The sequence below is a fragment of the Lepidochelys kempii genome, chromosome 11 (assembly GCF_965140285.1).
Source record: "Lepidochelys kempii isolate rLepKem1 chromosome 11, rLepKem1.hap1, whole genome shotgun sequence".
In the NCBI taxonomy this organism is placed as follows: Eukaryota; Metazoa; Chordata; order Testudines; family Cheloniidae; genus Lepidochelys; species Lepidochelys kempii.
The window spans coordinates 51179424-51198123 of record NC_136390.1 but is presented as its reverse complement, the minus strand read 5'-3'; the positions used below and the strand labels follow the sequence as shown (position 1 = coordinate 51198123).

At 40.9% G+C, this 18700-nt stretch overlaps 1 protein-coding gene across 2 annotated transcripts in view; it reads right to left on the bottom strand.

Moving 5' to 3' along the window:
• The window catches only part of GULP1 (GULP PTB domain containing engulfment adaptor 1), a 134520-nt gene that overhangs the window by 44448 nt on the left and 71372 nt on the right, over positions 1-18700 (bottom strand). For both annotated transcript variants that reach the window (XM_073306130.1, XM_073306131.1), the window contains exons 5-8: positions 16528-16626; positions 10997-11134; positions 2689-2805; positions 2148-2240 (exon numbers count right to left, since the gene is read on the bottom strand). In XM_073306130.1, the coding sequence (XP_073162231.1) occupies positions 2148-2240; positions 2689-2805; positions 10997-11134; positions 16528-16626 (447 nt within the window). The remainder of the gene's footprint in view (positions 1-2147; positions 2241-2688; positions 2806-10996; positions 11135-16527; positions 16627-18700) is intronic.

Here is an 18700-nt window from a genome sequence, read left to right as displayed (position 1 = left end):
TAGTTCTTACTGTAATTCTAATTATTAGAATGAACAGAACGTCTGTACGGTAATTCTTTCTTTTTAAATATTCAATTTAAAGAAATAACAAATAAATTAGAATATGCATATATTTGAAACAACTTTTGGAGATGATTTTTTGAAAATATAAGAATTAAATATGTTATTCTTGTAATTAATGGGTATGAAATGTAAATGTGATATTAACAGCTGTGTGTCTTATATTTACTAGCAAATAAAATAAAGAAAATAATGTGCAAAAATGCTTTAAATCAGTACTTTTAAGACTGTATTGCAGATTTCCTCACAGGCATTCCACCACACAAAATAACAGCTATCCTAAGGGTCAAATTCTGTTCTCAGAACCTTGTGCCAGAAGTCACATTGAAATAATACACAGAAAGCATATACACATTGCTACCACAATGCCAATAATAATAGTACCCAATCAGTGAAGCGCATAATTTGGCCATTATACAATTGCAATCTACAATCTCATATGTTATTTGTACTGTTTAAGTGTCAAGAGGCCTCATCAGGTACCTGGGTCCCATTGTGATAAACCCTGGACGCACACATAATGAACACATGGTTCCTGGACCAAAAAGCTAAATAGGAAAATATTGTTTTTTGCTATTCTTGTTTCTTTTATAAGAAGAATGTATCTATCACAGAGTTACTATAAAAGCTGGTTTTGCTCTTAGACAAATTGAATGATTAGGTTTACCAATAAAGGATCAACTCTTACAGTTTTTACTAAGGAAAATATCCTGAATAAAAGCTGAAGATTTGGCCTGAGGGATTAGTACTTTTGATTGAATGCATAGTAAGTGGGAAATCATATACAATTTACAGTTTTCACTGAGTCCCTATGAAAGAAAGACCTTCATATATACAATCATATCCATTCCAGTCACGTTACTATCACACTTGATGACATTATGGAGACAGACCTCCACAGAACTTAATTTCAGTATAGTGATAATACTGATAAATTATCATTGCTATAATAAACAGACTCTGGGGGCCTTCGTGGATCAAAATGTAGATATCCAGTTAAGGCTGATGCCAGGATGGGAACAAGATGAAAAAACTCATATTTTCAAAATATGTGGTAGGCCCAAATTTTAATTTACACAACTGTAAAGATTAAAGAAAATGCATTGTAAAATGTTTGGATACTTCTGTAATTCAAAAAAATACACTGACTTAAGAAAATAAAAAAATAAAAATTGGCAAATCATTTTTCTGCTTGGACAAAAATATAGACTCAAGGGATGTAATTCTGTCCCAATTGACTTCAATAGGACCAGCATTTCACCATTGATATTTAGATTAAAAACTAGATACTTTTCGTAAAGACTTGTATATGCACATCAACTGTTTTTTTTTTACAGCTATGTAAATATATTTGGATACAATAAACTATAACTGCTTTAGAGCCATTAGGGTCAGTCTGCTAAACAACCTATACTTTTAATAATAGTTCACTAACACTAACTAAATCTGCCATTTAAAAATTCCATAAAAATCGACATCCACTGATTCTGAAGAAGGCAAAATATTTCCATGAATAAAGGATCTTCATTTGCTTACAGTCATAACTAGTGAGCCAATCCTTTAAGTACTTATTTGTGTGAAAGATCATAATGGCTCTTGGGCTATGTGATTCTACTAGGGAATTTCAGAAGAACATAAAACTTGTTAAAACAAGAAGTAAGTTATAGACAAAACAATAGATGTAAGTAACGATATGTTTGTGACAGAAAGTTATTAAGAAATCTTGAGTTACAAAGCGCAGGGTTGACACACTGAACCAGATCCTTGGGACACAGGACTTTGCTCTTCATCCTTAGGTAGTCTGCTGGTGTGTCTGAGAAAAATGAGTTTGCATATATACAGCAACGTTTGGGCACAACAGGCTGAGTTAAGGAAACATCATTTATTGAATATAACTTTAAATTTTCCTACAATAGTTGGTTTGTCACAATCTTACTGTTACTTAAATATAGGATTATAGTGTGTTAATAATAATAATCAGAAATAGTGTGAATACTGTATTTGTTATCAGAACACAAAGATGGTGTTAAATAATTTTAAGTTATACCAATCATGGCTGGAAAACATAGTTGTATCCATGTACTTACTGGAGATGTATGTATTTGATTTATTCTTAACTGGTTTTCCAAATCTTGTACCTTATTTTTCAGTTCTATATTTTCAGTTTCTAGTTCTTGAATCTACAAAACAAACAGTCATTGTAACAGATACTGGGAGACTCATCCTCTGACGTATCTAATTTTAGCTATAAATCATGAATAACATTTTTATTTCTTCATTTATTTGAGATCTGCTATTCTTAACAGTATACTACAAACTAATTACCAAAAAACTAGTAATTGGGTTTAATAATTGATCCAAATGCCTCATTTTATTTGAGAATGAAATAAATTTCTTAGCACTTGTGAATTTTCAGGATGATGGAGAGATGCACACTGTTTTTTTCATAAATGCACTATAATTTCATAGATTATTGTCCTCTTTTTGAGTGTTTCTGGAGTCTCTTAATAATCTTCTGTCCTTAGTATATATTGAAACTTATGCTCCAGCATACTTCACAAAAATTTGTAAAAAATTACCGTAGTATAGAATTTTCATGAAGAGAAGCAACAAATATGTATGACTTACTCTTTTCTGTAACCCTGCAATCTGTTTTCTTGTTTCAACATCTTTTCCTCCAGATTCCAGAAATTTCCTGTAAGCCAGGTCAAATGCTTGACCAATTGTTAAAGTTATCTCTTCAGCCTTTATATAAGTAAAATATTGGAATTAGCACATTAAGAGTATCTTATACAGTATTTTTCATTTCACAGGAGCACAAAACATATTACATAATTAGGGTCCTACCAATTTCACGGCCGTGAAAAATTTGTCACAGACCGTGAAATAAGCTCTTCCCTGTGAAATCTGATCTCCCCCTTGCTGCAAGTCCTGGCTGGGCTGGGAGAGGACTTATCCTTCCCCTGCATGGCTGTTCTCGCTTTCAGGGGGAGATCAGAGCCACCTTGGAGTGCCTCCCCCTGCTGCAGGACGCTCCAGCACCGGAGGTTCCTGCAGCAGGAGGAGACTTGTGGAGGTGTATTCCCCTGCTCCTGGAAGCACCCTAGCTCTTAGCTGTGAGTCCCTGCTGGGCTGGGGAGAGACAGGACTTGTCCTTCCCTTGCATGGCAGCTCTGAGGAGAGAGTGGGGGGGGGGAGATTAGACCTACTTCCTTTTGTGTTGGGACCCCCACGGTTACAACACTGTGACATTTCAGAAGTAAAGGGCTGAAAACATGAAATTGACCAATTTAAAATCTCTCTGTCCATTAAATTGATCAACATGGATCCTGAATTTGGTAGGGTCCTATACATAATATGTAATACATAATACATAATAATACATAATATACAGTATACCTAGGTATTGCTTCACCCACCACTGAAATGAATTCAGCTTTGAAAAGAAACATGGCAGCCAGGAAGATAACTGAAGAATAATTGATGCAAATAAACTACAGGGGAAACTGCTGTAGACAGAATGCGATTATCTATGTTGCAGTGTACATTATGCTACTTGTAAATTATGCTACTTTAATATCTATAAACAATGTGCTTGGGTCTGTTTTTGTTGCATTTTCATCTCTTGAAAGTGGCTGATGGCTGTAACTTTCTTTTGTTAATGAAATATTTTTATTGAATTCAATTTTTTCTTTCATTGTTTTTAGTTAGGTTTCAAAAGTCTATATTATAAAAATAGGGTATTGATTTCCATAAGGTTGATATATCTATATATTGTATGTCTGTGCTTAAGTATTGAAGACCACAAGTGCAAAACCAAACCAAATCTGTGGACGTCCATGCAAATAAAATAGTTTCTCTCTTCATATTTGAGAACTCCATACATAATGTTTCAATTCCTTTTACATAGGAAAGATTTTACTTTGGATAACTTTTGCAGGGGCAAAAACCCAACAATACAATACATTCATTAACTGTTCATATTTTTGGAAACTCGGTTAATCCCAGTAATCACCATTACATGGTCATCATTTGTTCAGTTTTCTCCTTTGTACTTAGAACAGGAAAAACTGTGGCATATATATGGTCTGTTTGTTGGAAAACAGATTTTTTTCTGACAACCGCTGTAACAACTGGATTTATGTCAACCGGATTAGACTATTGGTTTTCTTTGTCATTGAAAAGCAAAGAAAAACATGGGAAAATATCAAGGCAAGACTGAGATTTTAATTTTGAAAGCAAGTAGAGACTTACCCTTTGATAACTTTCTGTAATACCAAGTGCCTGATACAGGTTTAATCATTTTATCTGATGCAAATTAACACAACAAAGTGACAGTTGCTCAGAATTACCATTACCAATCAGCTGCATTTTGACTATTTTAGAGAACAGACCTATATTTACCACTAATTAAATAATGGTAAACTGGCATGTGGGAACATGCAATGCTGGCACTATGGGCACTTTCCAGGAAATGTGTGTAGATTGGAAGGGAAGGCACCAACTTGAATGAGCTTCTTTGGATGCTGAAGGAACTAACGGACTGGAAAGAGGGAGGGGGCAAAACTCACTTCGGGGACCACAGGGGTAGACAGAAGTGTCAGAGAAAGAACAATAGTGAATGAGATGGGAAAGATACGGTCAGGAATCAGGGCCTGCAGCAGAGCCAGTCTCCAGGCAATTTAACGAGCTTGTAGTAGCTTGTAGTAGGCTGTCTGATTGGCTACACTGCCGGACTGGTGGGAAGAGAGTCAGCAGATTAGCTCTTGAGCCCAGCAGCAGCAACAGTTTGGTAGCTGCTCAAAACATTCACCCATGGCTGTCATAGCTCCTGTGTTTGCTTGTTCCCAGCCTTGCTCTCATCTTGTTCCTAACCACCAGGCCTGACCCCTATTCCAGTTGCTAGGCACGACTGCCATGTCCCAATTTATGACAGTTTGAGCAGCCAAAAAAATCAGGGAACTAGAACTCATATGGTGAGCATGGATCCTACAAAGGCCAATACCTCTCTAATGGAAATAATGGGAGCCCTACCGATCTTGCAGGCCCAGGTTACCACTCTGAAGGCATAGAACACAATCCTGTAAGCTCAGGCCATGCTTTCAGCTCCAACCCCCACTCCTCATGAGCCCAAACTCCCTCTGCCTGACAAGTTCAATGACAATCAACACATTTCATGGGCTCCTAAATCAGTGTTGGCTCCTATTTCAGCGACACCCACAGTCGTACCCCACTGACCAAGCCCAAGTGGGGCTGATTATCAGCCTGTTTACCTGGGAGGCCCTGGCTTAGGCATCTCTGCTCCTGGAAAAATCAAGCCCACTTCTGGGCCACTTTAAGGACTTTATTTGTGCGATGGTGGTGATTTTCAATTACCCAAGTCAGGAGCATACAGCTGAAGTCGCACATGCAGCTTTGCAGCAGGGAGGCTGGCCAGCTGCTAAATGTGCAGCAGAGTTCCGATGCTTGGTAGGAGACACCTAGTGGAATGAGACTATGTAGTGTTATCATTTCTGGCTCTGCCTAAATGGCAATATTAAAGATGAACTGGCACAGGTGGAATCGCCATCCTGCCTTACTCAACCTAGTCATCAAAATCGATGAATGCCACCGAGAAAAAAAGATGGTCCTCCTGGCTCCTGCCAGCCCTGCTGGCTCCAGCCCCATTTCCCCATCACCAGTCCCTTCTCCATTGCCTGAACCCATGCAAGTCAATCAGGTTCAGCCCTGCCTCTCTGACACAAAGAAGAATCGACACTGGGTATCGGACCTATGGGGTTCAGGGCTGGGTTGGCGTCTTTCCCCTCACCCCAGCAGTCCATGCCTATTCTCATCCACCAGTACCTTGATGATGGCCAATCAGCAACCAACACATCTTCAACTCCCTTTCCAGTTCTGGCACCCTGTGATGCCTGACACCAACCTAGAGTAGCTGGTGAATTCAGTGCCTCAGGCAGTTTCATGGATCTGGAATTTGCCCAAGCACACAATATCTCCATCCAGTACAAGGATTCCCCCAAGTTAGCGAAGCCCCCAGAGCTCTCATTTCTTTTGTCATGACCAGATAGCTCCCTTAGAGTTAACTACCCCTTGAGGCTACCCGAGAAGTCCTCCAGTTTGAACTAATTCATTCACTGCATTCATCAGTTGACAATGGCATCCTCTGGCTCATCTCCCATGACTTGTACATCTGCTGGCACTCAGGCATGGTGTGCTTTGAGCTACCATTTTTCCAGTAGTCCTGTTTCCTGAGAGCTAACTGGAGATCAGAAACCTTTTGTGGCTTACTTGGTCCTCCAAAGAATTCAGAGACATGAAAATAGGATGCAAAGGCGACCCCAACAATCACCATGACCACACTCAAAAGCTTCATGGATTCCTGTTAAATAGCAACACTATGTCGATGTGTTCAGCAAAAAGAAAGCCAACGGCCTCCTGTCCCCTCGGCCTCCAATCAGCTTCTAGCCGAGAGCAGAGGTTCCCATCAGGTACATTTTCTTCCTCTCTGAACTTGAACTATAGGTATTTCGGAGCTATCTTGAGTAAAACCTACAAAAGAGGTTCATTTGCCCTACCATACCCCCAGCAGGAATCCCAGCCTTCTTTGTGGTGAAGAAAGATGGTTCCTTCCAGCCTTGTGTGGACTACTGGGCTCTGAACAAGATTACACTCTGAAACTGGTACCTCTTACCACTTATAAGTGATCTGTTTGAAAGGTGAACCTTCATGGACCTTATAACCTGGTAAGGATCTAGCAAGGAGATGAATAGAAGATCATGCTGTTTGGGTGCCCCAGCGATCTTCCAGAATTTAATAAATGACATATTAGGGATATGCTGGACCAGTTTGTCATCATTTACCTGGATGAGATCCTCATTCTCTCTGAACGTCAGGGCTCCACAATCATCATGTGTGCATTGTCTTGGAGAGACTCCGCCAAACCACCTATGCATGAAGCTTGAGAAAAGCTTGATAAGATCACAGTGATATATCTTTTCACCTGAGGGATACACTGGGAACCCACATAAAGTGGTGGAAATATTCAACTGGGCTGCAGCCAAAGAGGTATGAAGGGTGCAGCAATTCCTGGGGTTCACTAATTTCTAAAAGCAATTTATTAAAGGATTCTCTAGCCTGGTTGTACCCATAACAGTGTTCTTGCACAAGGGGGCTCAGTTTCCCTGGTCCACCCACGCTCAGACAGCCTTTGATCAACTGAAGAGAACATTCATCTCAGCACCCTTCCTGATTCACCCAGAACACATTAAACCATTTACAAATACCCCCATACCATGAACCTACAATCAAAACCGCTAGGTCTCCTCCAGCCCCTGCCCACACATCTGCAGCCTTGGTATACTATATCAATGGATTTAGTTGCAGAACTGTCATGCTCACAGGGATACATATTAATCCTGGTTGCACTGATCTGCTAACAAAGATGGCACACTTCATCCCAAAGTGTACCTTTCCTACCACATTCGGACTCAGCTTCACACTTCCTAGAAAACGTTTTCCATTACAATGGGTTACTGACTGGCACTGTATTGCACCAGGATCCCCGTTCATTTCCTCATTCTGGTGGGAATTTCTCAGACTGGATGAGATGAGAGACTCACTAATCACCCAAAGACCAATGGGCAAACAGAGAGAGTCAATCAAATCTTGGAGCAGTATCTTTATTGTTTTCTCAGTTACCATCAGGATGATTAGCCTTCCCTGATGTGCTACTCCAAATTTGAATATAACAATGCAATCTACACCTTGACCTGTTAATAATTAAACCACCCTACCATAACTAAGGATACAATTTAGTTATGGAGGTCATGGATTCTTTAATGGACTTCTGTGACTTCTTCGACTTCAGCTGTCAGTGGCTATAGCTGGGGTTGAAGCCAGATCTGTGCAGCCCCGTCCCACAGCTCGGGTCGGGGCTGTGCCCCCTCCCTTGGCGGTGGAGCTCAGACTGTCAGTCCCCTCCCATGAGGCTCCAGCTGTCATTCCTCCCCCCCGCCCCCGGTTATTTTTAGTAAAAGTCGCAGACAGATCACGGGCTCCTATGCATTTCTGTTTTTTGCCTGCCACCTATCCATAACTTTTGCTAAAAATAACTGAGACAAAATCTTAACCTTAACCATAACCTGTTGATTCTTTCTAGATGAGCCAAAGTCCCACTATACCTTGTGTTTATAATTACATGAAAAGAACGTCATAGTCAATAGGTCATTTTTTCTTGGTCTATAAGTACCCGTTGTATATAAAGGGGTGCCTATTATTATACATGTGGATTGTAATGGACAAAATGACATAATTGTTAAGGGATACACATAAATGCATGGTAACTGAAAAAATTAGTAACTGACAAAATGGACAAGGAGCATTTGGTATAGCAGATGTGTTCTGGAATCAATGTAACAGCAAACCATTAAGTTATGTGTTGACTAACGTCCAAGTCATTAAGAGCTAAATATGGTTACAGACATTATTAACTTATTGATTAGGTCAAGCTAAGAATATTCAAATAAGCAAAATGTCTGCAAAACCAACTCTGGGGAAAACATGAGGATTTTTCTGGGTTCTGAATGAATATATAAAGGGTGATTTTAAGGAAGTTAATCAAAAGTGAACTGAAGTACACTGCCATCATGTCTCCATTACAGAGATTGGTATATACCAATCTCTGTAGTATATATATATATATATCTCCTTTTTCTGCACAGTGCTGTATTAAATATTACTTGATTGTCTTACTTAAACAAAACGTCAACTGAGTTAGTTATTTGACATGTTTTATTGACTACAAACACATAACAGACCCAATATAGCCCCTTCTTTACAGACTATAGCTTTCTCTCCCACTTTCACAGAGTTACCCATAAATTTCCCAGTGCTAGGCACTGTGGATTTAGCCCCCAACACATATTGGGTGCACCAAGAGCTTAACAAACACTTGAAGCCTGCCAAAGAAGCCTATGAAACACCACATGGATCAAGACCATCATGCTGTCCCCAATCTGGCCACAGGGACATGGTGTGGTTCTCTGCCCAGAACCTTAAATCAAACTACCCATCTGCCAAACTAGATTACCAATGCCTGGGCCCCTTCAAGATTATACAGTGGATAAACCCAGTGACCTTCAGGTTACAGTTGCTTGAGTCCTCAAAGACCCACCTTTTCACCTCACACTTTTAAAGCCCTATACCTAGAACCTATACCCAAACCGCTCCAACCTATAACAGTTCTCGGACAGGAGGATTATTTGGCCCACTGAATCCTCAACTCAGCAAGTTAGGGGAAGGCTCCAGTACCTGGCAGACTGGGAAAACTACAGTCTGGAGTAGTGGTCTTGGGAATGGGCAGAGAACATGCACACTCTGGACCTATTGCAAGTGTTCCATCAGAAGTACCTGGAGAAACTGGGCCTGGTTAGGCGGCAACCTCAAGTGTGGGTATAGTCAGGTATCAGGCCCTGCAGAAGAGCCAGTCTCCAGGCAACCTAACAAGTGCAACTGGCCTGTAGTAGGCTGTCTTATTGGCTAAACCACCTGATTGGGAAGTCAGAAGACCAGCTCTTAAGCTCAGCTGCAGCAGCAGTTCAGCAGCTGCTCAAAGTATTTGCCCACAGCTGTGATAACTCCTGTGCCTATTTGTTCCCAACCTTGCTCCCATCTTGTTTCAGTCCTGCTCCTGCCTTTGATGGTGGACTCAGCCTTTCCTCTGCCTTTTCCCACTCCGGTTCTGACTCTTGAATCCAATTGTTGACATCTGACTCTGGCTCTGACCTCTGCTCTGAGCTTGGGTGCCTTTTCCTGGCTATTGGCTCCTGTACCAACCACAAGGCACAGCTGCTCATATTCCCATCGCTGAAAGGTACCAGCATAAAGAGATTATCGGAAGGGGAGAAGAAATGCACCTGCGATCGAGAAGTGATCTGTGTTTATTGCTGCCCTTCCTAAAAGAAGAGAGAAAGGAAGACAGACAAGAAGATAGAAGCGAACAGAAATGTACAGTGAGTATACACATTGTTACTGTATTGACACTGAACTATTGCAGATGAATGACAAGATCACCAAACCCACTCTATAAGCAGTACGGCAAAAGTTTATATAACTGTATCTAATGCTATAGAGGAAAAAAGATGTAATTTTTGTCAAAGTCAAGAGTTTTTTTATATTCTTCTAAATGAGGCATGACGTAACAGAGATCCCGAGCAACTGTGAATATTAAACATCCCTTGTCATTTTTCATATGAATGGGTGCATTAGTGCCAATGTCCTAGTTAACTACCGTTAGGCAATTATTTTCTGCCTATGTAAACTCCTACTGTTTCAGCTGGACACAGTATTCTTCACTTCCTGTCCTAAACTATTCTTGAATGTAACTGTACATTGTCGAACACTTGCCATGTTGCACCCCAGAAGCGACTGCATTTCAGTGGTGTGTGAAATGATTCTTCTAGTGGTGTATCAGCACGTGAGTGACCCAGCAGAGTGGAGGATGCCTACTGTGCAAATCCCATATGGATATGTATGTGTACTGCACAACAGTCCATGTGGCTACTTCACATAGTGTGCGGCAGTAACCTCCACATGGCAGCTTTGCAAACATTCCAGAGCCTGGAGGGAAAGGGATCCTCTCCCCATCTTGTGTATAAGCCTGGTGGTTGGCCCAGGTAGTGAGGCTGGATACTGGGAAGAAGATTTGCCTCAAGAAAGAACATTGTGACCGGAGGTGAAAAAGTATTAACAAAACGTTTAATTTAAATCTGTAATAAACACAAGTACAATTTTAAAGGCATCTTGACATGAAACAATACATCAAGCTGACCCTATATAAGGGGCTGCCCGGCTGCTCGTTTTATCCTCTTCCTAGTACTAATTTCAAAACACGCCATTTGAGACCCCCAAATCACTGTAAAACATCTGACATACTTACACACTTTTCACTGTCAAAGACATAGCACAAGTGTTTATTTGACTCAGAATCTTTGCATATGAAGGTAAATATCCTCTTGTCAGTTTTATCATCAGCACAAAATGATATCCTATGAAGCTGGCAATTGTGCTGGACCTCCTGCAAATGACAATAGAACGATCACATTTGATGAGTTAATTTTTTAGTATTTTATTCAAAAAATTAATACTCTACGCACCTAGATGTTATAGTAACATGATGTTTACTTTATTGTGACAAATGTATTGTGACCTTTCCCTCTTTTTAGGAAATGATATTGCATCATTCAATGTGCATGTAGTTACAAGGGAAGGCCCCTGCCCTGCAATGAACTTTGCTCATATGGACCTGTGCACCTGTGTGGAACTCATTGCAGGACAGCTACCTAATTTTATCAATTAAACCTCTATTGTAGTTTGAAGAATTCAAAATTTGTTTAAACTGTTAGTGATCATTCTAGCTAATACTGAGTGCATCTGAGGGCTGGTCTTCACTACTGCAACAGGGATTGATTTAGTAGGTCTAGTGAAGACTTGCAAACTCGATGGCAGAGTGCTCTCTGGTTGACCTTGGTATTCCAGCTCTCCGAGAAGAGTAAGGGAAGTCGACCAGAGAATGCCTCCTGTCGACACAGTGAAGTGAAGACACCGGGGTAAGTCAACATAAGATACGGTGACTCCAGCTACGTTATTCACGCAGCTGGAGCGGCGTAACTTAGGTCGACTTACCCCCTAGTGAAGACAAGCCCTCAATCTCTTAAGAAGCAAACCTTAAAAAGCAGAATCTGCAAGACAAAAAAGGCTTACAAAGGAGAATGGATAAAGACATCTGGAATTATTTAGCCCTGGGAGAAGTAACTAAGCATTTAGATTAGATAAAGGTGGTTGTAAAATTGGGTATTGGAAAACAGCAATAAAATTTGTTAATGGTCTAGATGGTTATTAATTTTTATTTCTAGTGTAAAAGTGGTGAATCAAAACCAGAATCTTAAACCTATAACTGAAGAGGGGAAAATAAAACATACTAGTAACTATCAGAAGAGACAAGACAAAAGAACAAGAGTGTACAAATGTGCCTAAGAAACATCAGTGTAGAACTTTTAGGTTTGTAGCAAACATGATAAATCATGTGCCTAGGAGAGTAGTGATTTTGAGTGTCAGACCAGAATATAATAACCTCAGGATTTAATATGTTTGGGAGAAGAGTTAACACACACAAAACACAGGGCATCTGGGACACTTTTTGCGAGAACGAGTTAGTTGAGAACTTGAACACAGAGCTTTTTCTTGGAGTTCTGATGTGCTATGCCTGAGAGTTATAAATTGTGTTTTGCTTTTTCAGGTTAACATTTCTGCTCAGGAGTGTTTCTACGGTAATTATACTTTGATATGATATCCTGTACCCAGCAATTAATATCTCACCCAGCAAAGAAGTAACCTGATTATGGAGTCCAGACCTTCTTGACACCTAAAAGCCAGGAGAGATTTAATTTGGAATAGTACCCAGAGGAAACTCCCTACATGTTTGTAGTCTGTGTGTGTCATGGCAGAACCATCTCAATTCACTATTCTATTGTTAATATCAAAGAAAACAATTTCTACAGAAACTATGACTTTTCTTATAGAATGCCTTTTGTAATTCTAAATGTTTCTGTTGGCAACAAATGGGGTGTTTGGCAAATTCCTTCATGTGGTTTCTATGAAAAAAGGAACACATCCAAAACCTTCCTCTTTATACAAGTATATGCACATTCTGTCAACTCAAGACATATATTTTAAAGCACACACACGTTATACTGTGACAAGGGCATGGCTTCACTTCTGCCTTCTTGCCTGCAGAAACTGAGCAAACTCCACCCGTGTACACTCAGTGACCTTTCATTTTATGTTCCCTCCACCAACATTATTACAGTCCCGATAGAACAGTCGATTTACAATATTCACAGTGCCTTTGGTCTCCCATCTCTAAGACCTCTGTGTGAGTGAGCTCAGCTAGCCCTGTTCTTCTCTCTCACCCCCTCTTGGCACTTCCTTCCTGTGCCTCTTTCTCAGACCTGGGCTGGGGTGCTAATTAGATCTTTATCCCACCCAGCCCACAAGCCTGATTAGATAACTACTCCAATCAGCATCCCCCGGGGAACTAATTAGCATCTAAGTGAGCAGAGTACATGCTCTCCTGCACTCTCCCCACCTCCCCTTCCTGTACTCTGTCACACACACTTAAAATACAATCTTGGAATGAGACGTGTGACCATGTGAACCATTGTTTTTGATGAATGGGACTAAAAATACCCCAGACTACTGCCCAGTATTTTCTTATGGCCTAACTGTTTAAAAGGTGGCAACGAGAGTGTTCTTAATTTATAAGAGCCTGGCAAAATTACAGAAATAGAAAGAATATTTAAGATGCTAGTATTTTATTTTTCTCAGTAACCCTCTTGATGTTTTATTTCATTTGGCCGGTAGCATGGGAAAGCAGTACTAGTTATGAAGGAAAATATTGCAGTTCCTATGTGAGCTATTATCTAATTTAAAATTGTGGATTCCTGTGCAAGGATCGCAGATGGCCGTTATCTCAGCAGGGGGGCACACAGCATCTTCAAGAATCAAGCCTCACATAATGTGCTTAGGGCCACAGACCAACAGCAGAACCAAGCCTATAACACAGGATTTAAGTCTTTCAAAAATTTCTCCATGTTTTCACTCTCTCTCTCTCTCATGTTCCCCGTTCCCAGTCTCTACACTCTCTCCACATCCATTCTCCTGCGCACCTTGTCCCCCAATAAAATGTCTCACACACACTGAACCTCTCTCTCCTGCAGCTTGCCAAAAAAATCACACATGTTAAAACTATTTTCCTCATTTACCTCCTGGCCAAAAATGTTAGTCACATTCTTTTCCATCCATGCTGCTTGCGCTCTCTTCACCACATCCCTTAGGTTCTCCCTCTCCTTCCAAACTGGTCTTATTCCCATCTGTTTTCTCTCCCCCATCAAAAGGCTCTCTCCCCTTCCTATTTTCCGCATCTTCCCAATGCTCTCTCCTCCCTTTCCCATGCTCTAGGCTCTCTTCCTCTCCCCTACATCCCAAGACACTCTCCCAAACTCCTTCCCTCTTGGCTTTCTCCCATTCTTCACTCTCTCCACAAAGCTTGTTCAGCTCTCCAAACTTTACCTTATACTCTCTCCATCCACCCCTTTAACAACAGACTGTGTTTCCTCGTGTTCCCAGTGCTGCCTCAGTGTGCAGCCCAGAAGCCTTCTAGGGGAAGAGGTAATTCTGTGCAGCCACTGCCAGCTGCTCTCAGCACCCCATTTAGGAAAGGAGGAAGCAAGTCTTCCTTGTGTTTAGGGAGATGGGAGGGAGAAAAGCTCTTTTATGTTTCCTCTTCAACCTTTGGGTCAGTAAACTGGAGGGGGAAAGAAAATGTTGAGGGGACTGTGCCAGGCACGACCATGTTCTAAACATGTTTCTTTTACTGATTTCCCTGGGCAAGTTACTCTCAGCCTGACAGCAACTGGGAGCCAGGATGTCCCTGTGTTATAATCTTGGTTCTGTTGTTGCTGTGTGGTCTGAGCAAGTGATTTGGGGCTTGATTCTGTGAGATGCTGAGTGCCTCCTTCCACATGGGCTTGGCATCTTCACCTTTCATTGACCTTAGTTAAATCACCTCACTGAACTGGGCCCCAATCTCTCTATTTCTCCACTTTTAAAGTCAAGGGTTGTTCAACACTGTATAACTCCTACATTATTTGGGCCAGGGGGCATCTTTTGTGTTTGCACAGAAACCTCCCAAAATGGAGATCTGATCTATGCCAGGGGCTCCCAGGAACTACCACAATTAAAACTAATAATAATATTAACAACATGCAACCCAGTTTGGGGGAAAAAAGATTCCTTCAGCTACCATGACTCACTGTGGTCAGTAAGCTAATTAAAATGAATTATTCCCAACAAAAACAAAAAGAGAAAAAGCGATTGTTATAACATCTGAAAAAGATATCCATAAACATCTATAAAAAATCCCTCCACACTGATTAAACGTGAGTTCAACTATTTGTACACATAGTACAAAGGGATAATGTGTTTGTGTTGGAATAAGCTATTTATCCTCTATTTAGCACAATAAATGTGTTCCTTTTGATATTGTCATAACACTGCATGTATTTTAAATTTGCTTTTGCTGAATTGCAAAGGAGGGCTTCATTCAAAAACTGCTCCTAGTTGATTTCTACTAAAGCTTGTTACAACAATATTTTCAAGAGTTTAAAATGTCTTGTTCCCTTAGTAACTTGTGTCCCACCATTTTTGTAAAGCTCCTTATAATTCTTCCTGCAAGGGATTAACATTTTTTGGCACGTATTATTTTTAAAATGGCTGTAGCTAGGACAAAGATTTGAAACCACGTTTCATCCCACAATGTCACAAGGAGGATACAGAACTACAATGAAGTCAACTTAGTGTTGCTGGGGTTTTTCTACCTACCAACTTTGCACCCGCTGTCACTTAAAGGGTCTCAAGCAGAAAGGTTTGCAAGTAGAAATGTCTTAGAATTAAAATTGGCTTATCTCCAACTACAATATTATACTGAATTGCAATATTCATCTAAAAAATAATAATACAAAACACAGCAATGTACAGTGCTTATTGCAATTCAAAATTTAATACATGTATAAGAGTTTAGTAACTGTAGAATGTTGAAAATTGTTGAATGACTAGACCTACAATACTTTTAAAATCTGTTTATTGGCATTTAAGTCATTATTCCTCTTTGAATTCGAGGGCAGATTTTTTGTTAAATGTAAGTCAAATTACATTTTCAACCAGCATAGGGAGACAATGAACTACAATACTGTAGAAATGACCACAGTTGAGGCCATATTTCACCAAATCAGTAGCTACCATTGTTACAAAGCCATACTTATAGCACAACTGGAATTTCAAAGCCTTCTGAGGGGGGGAAAACCCAGAAAAACAAGTAGCCCTTTCAAAATAGTGGAAGAGAAGACTGACAGCAAATATAAATGGCTTATAAAGTCAGCTACAAAAGTTGATATGCAACATTAGTACATATTTTGTTATCCCCCTTAATTAGTCAACATCTGCCAGCACATAACTCATAGTTACCACAGCTATTTCTTATTCCCATGCTCTCAAACTGGAGGACACAGGAGGGTTGGAAAAAGGTGTCAGAGGGTCGTAGCCACTCTGCCCTTCTTGTATGACTATATGGAAAGTCAGTCCCAGTTTAGTTCTGTTACAGAACTGTGAGCATCCCTATGTATTCTGTATTTAGAAAACCTGTGTTATCTCACATACTTCCGTGTGGTAAATGTTGACAAAAATTATTATAGTAACTAGCACAGGTATTTTTACAGTTGTTCCATCAGTAGGGAGTTTTTCACTACAAGAAATTATTAGAAGAGTGGTTTATAAAATAGAATTTCTAAATCAATGTTGAATTAACTACTGGTGTAAAAAACAAATATAAAGTTAAGTTACCAAGTTTCTTACCTTTGTTTTTGGATCTAGAATTTTTACACCATAAATTGAGATTTGTAATTCAACTTTCGGGGTTTTCTGGCCTTCAGATTTCTTGATATGTCTTGCAAACTGTAAGAAGGGGAGCAAAGATGCAATCACTATACCATGTTACCAGTTGTCCAAGTTTAAAATGGCACTGGGTCATTAATTACTGAACAATCTATCATCCATATTAGTACCATACTAATAAAATTTTAGTTTAAAGAATACTCATAGATGTAGACGTCCTCTTTCAATTGCAGCAGCCAGGACTGTGATAATCTTTGGTAAGACTTTTCTAAGGTGGCTTGTAACAGGATGACCACAGCTAACCCACTGAAAAAAAGCCTGTCTACTTAGCTTCCTGTCAATTGTCTAAACCCCGCCCCCCAACAGATAGTTTAAATAACTTCCTTTTGCCTCCTACGTATGTCCTGCACACAGTTCTTGAAGCATAGGCAAGAAAAACCTGAGTGTCTCTGGATTAAGTTTAGCAGTGTGTGCAACAAGAGTGATGTAGTGGTGGGAGTCTGCTATAGACCACCGGACCAGGGGGATGAGGTGGATGAGGCTTTCTTCCGGCAGCTCACGGAAGCTATTAGATCGCATGCCCTGATTCTCATGGGTGACTTTAATTTTCCTGATATCTGCTGGGAGAGCAATACAGCGGTGCATAGACAATCCAGGAAGTTTTTGGAAAGCGTAGGGGACAATTTCCTGGCGCAAGTGCTAGAGGAGCCAACTAGGGGGGGCGCTTTTCTTGACCTGCTGCTCACAAATCGGGTAGAATTAGTGGGGGAAGCAAAAGTGGATGGGAATCTGGGAGGCAGTGACCATGAGTTGGTTGAGTTCAGGATCCTGACGCAGGGAAGAAAGGTAAGCAGCAGGATACGGACCCTGGACTTCAGGGAAGCAGACTTCGACTCCCTCAGGGAACGGATGGCCAGGATCCCCTGGGGGACTAACTTGAAGGGGAAAGGAGTCCAGGAGAGCTGGCTGTATTTCAAGGAATCCCTGTTGAGGTTACAGGGACAAACCATCCCGATGAGTCGAAAGAATAGTAAATATGGCAGGCGACCAGCTTGGCTTAACGGTGAAATCCTAGCGGATCTTAAACATAAAAAAGAAGCTTACAAGAAGTGGAAGGTTGGACATATGACCAGGGAAGAGTATAAAAATATTGCTCGGGCATGTAGGAATGTTATCAGGAGGGCCAAATCGCACCTGGAGCTGCAGCTAGCCAGAGATGTCAAGAGTAACAAGAAGGGTTTCTTCAGGTATGTTGGCAACAAGAAGAAAGCCAAGGAATGTGTGGGCCCCTTACTGAATGAGGGAGGCAACCTAGTGACAGAGGATGTGGAAAAAGCTAATGTACTCAATGCTTTTTTTGCCTCTGTCTTCACTAACAAGGTCAGCTCCCAGACTGCTGCGCTGGGCATCACAAAATGCAGAAGAGATGGCCAGCCCTCTGTGGAGATAGAGGTGGTTAGGGACTATTTAGAAAAGCTGGACGTGCACAAGTCCATGGGGCCGGACGAGTTGCATCCGAGAGTGCTGAAGGAATTGGCGGCTGTGATTGCAGAGCCACTGGCCATTATCTTTGAAAACTCGTGGCGAACCGGGGAAGTCCCGGATGACTGGAAAAAGGCTAATGTAGTGCCAATCTTTAAAAAAGGGAAGAAGGAAGATCCTGGGAACTACAGGCCAGTCAGCCTCACCTCAGTCCCTGGAAAAATCATGGAGCAGGTCCTCAAAGAATCAATCCTGAAGCACTTGCATGAGAGGAAAGTGATCAGGAACAGCCAGCATGGATTCACCAAGGGAAGGTCATGCCTGACTAATCTAATCGCCTTTTATGATGAGATTACTGGTTCTGTGGATGAAGGGAAAGCAGTGGATGTATTGTTTCTTGACTTTAGCAAAGCTTTTGACACGGTCTCCCATAGTATTCTTGTCAGCAAGTTAAGGAAGTATGGGCTGGATGAATGCACTATAAGGTGGGTAGAAAGCTGGCTAGATTGTCGGGCTCAACGGGTAGTGATCAATGGCTCCATGTCTAGTTGGCAGCCGGTATCAAGTGGAGTGCCCCAAGGGTCGGTCCTGGGGCCGGTTTTATTCAATATCTTCATAAATGATCTGGAGGATGGTGTGGATTGCACTCTCA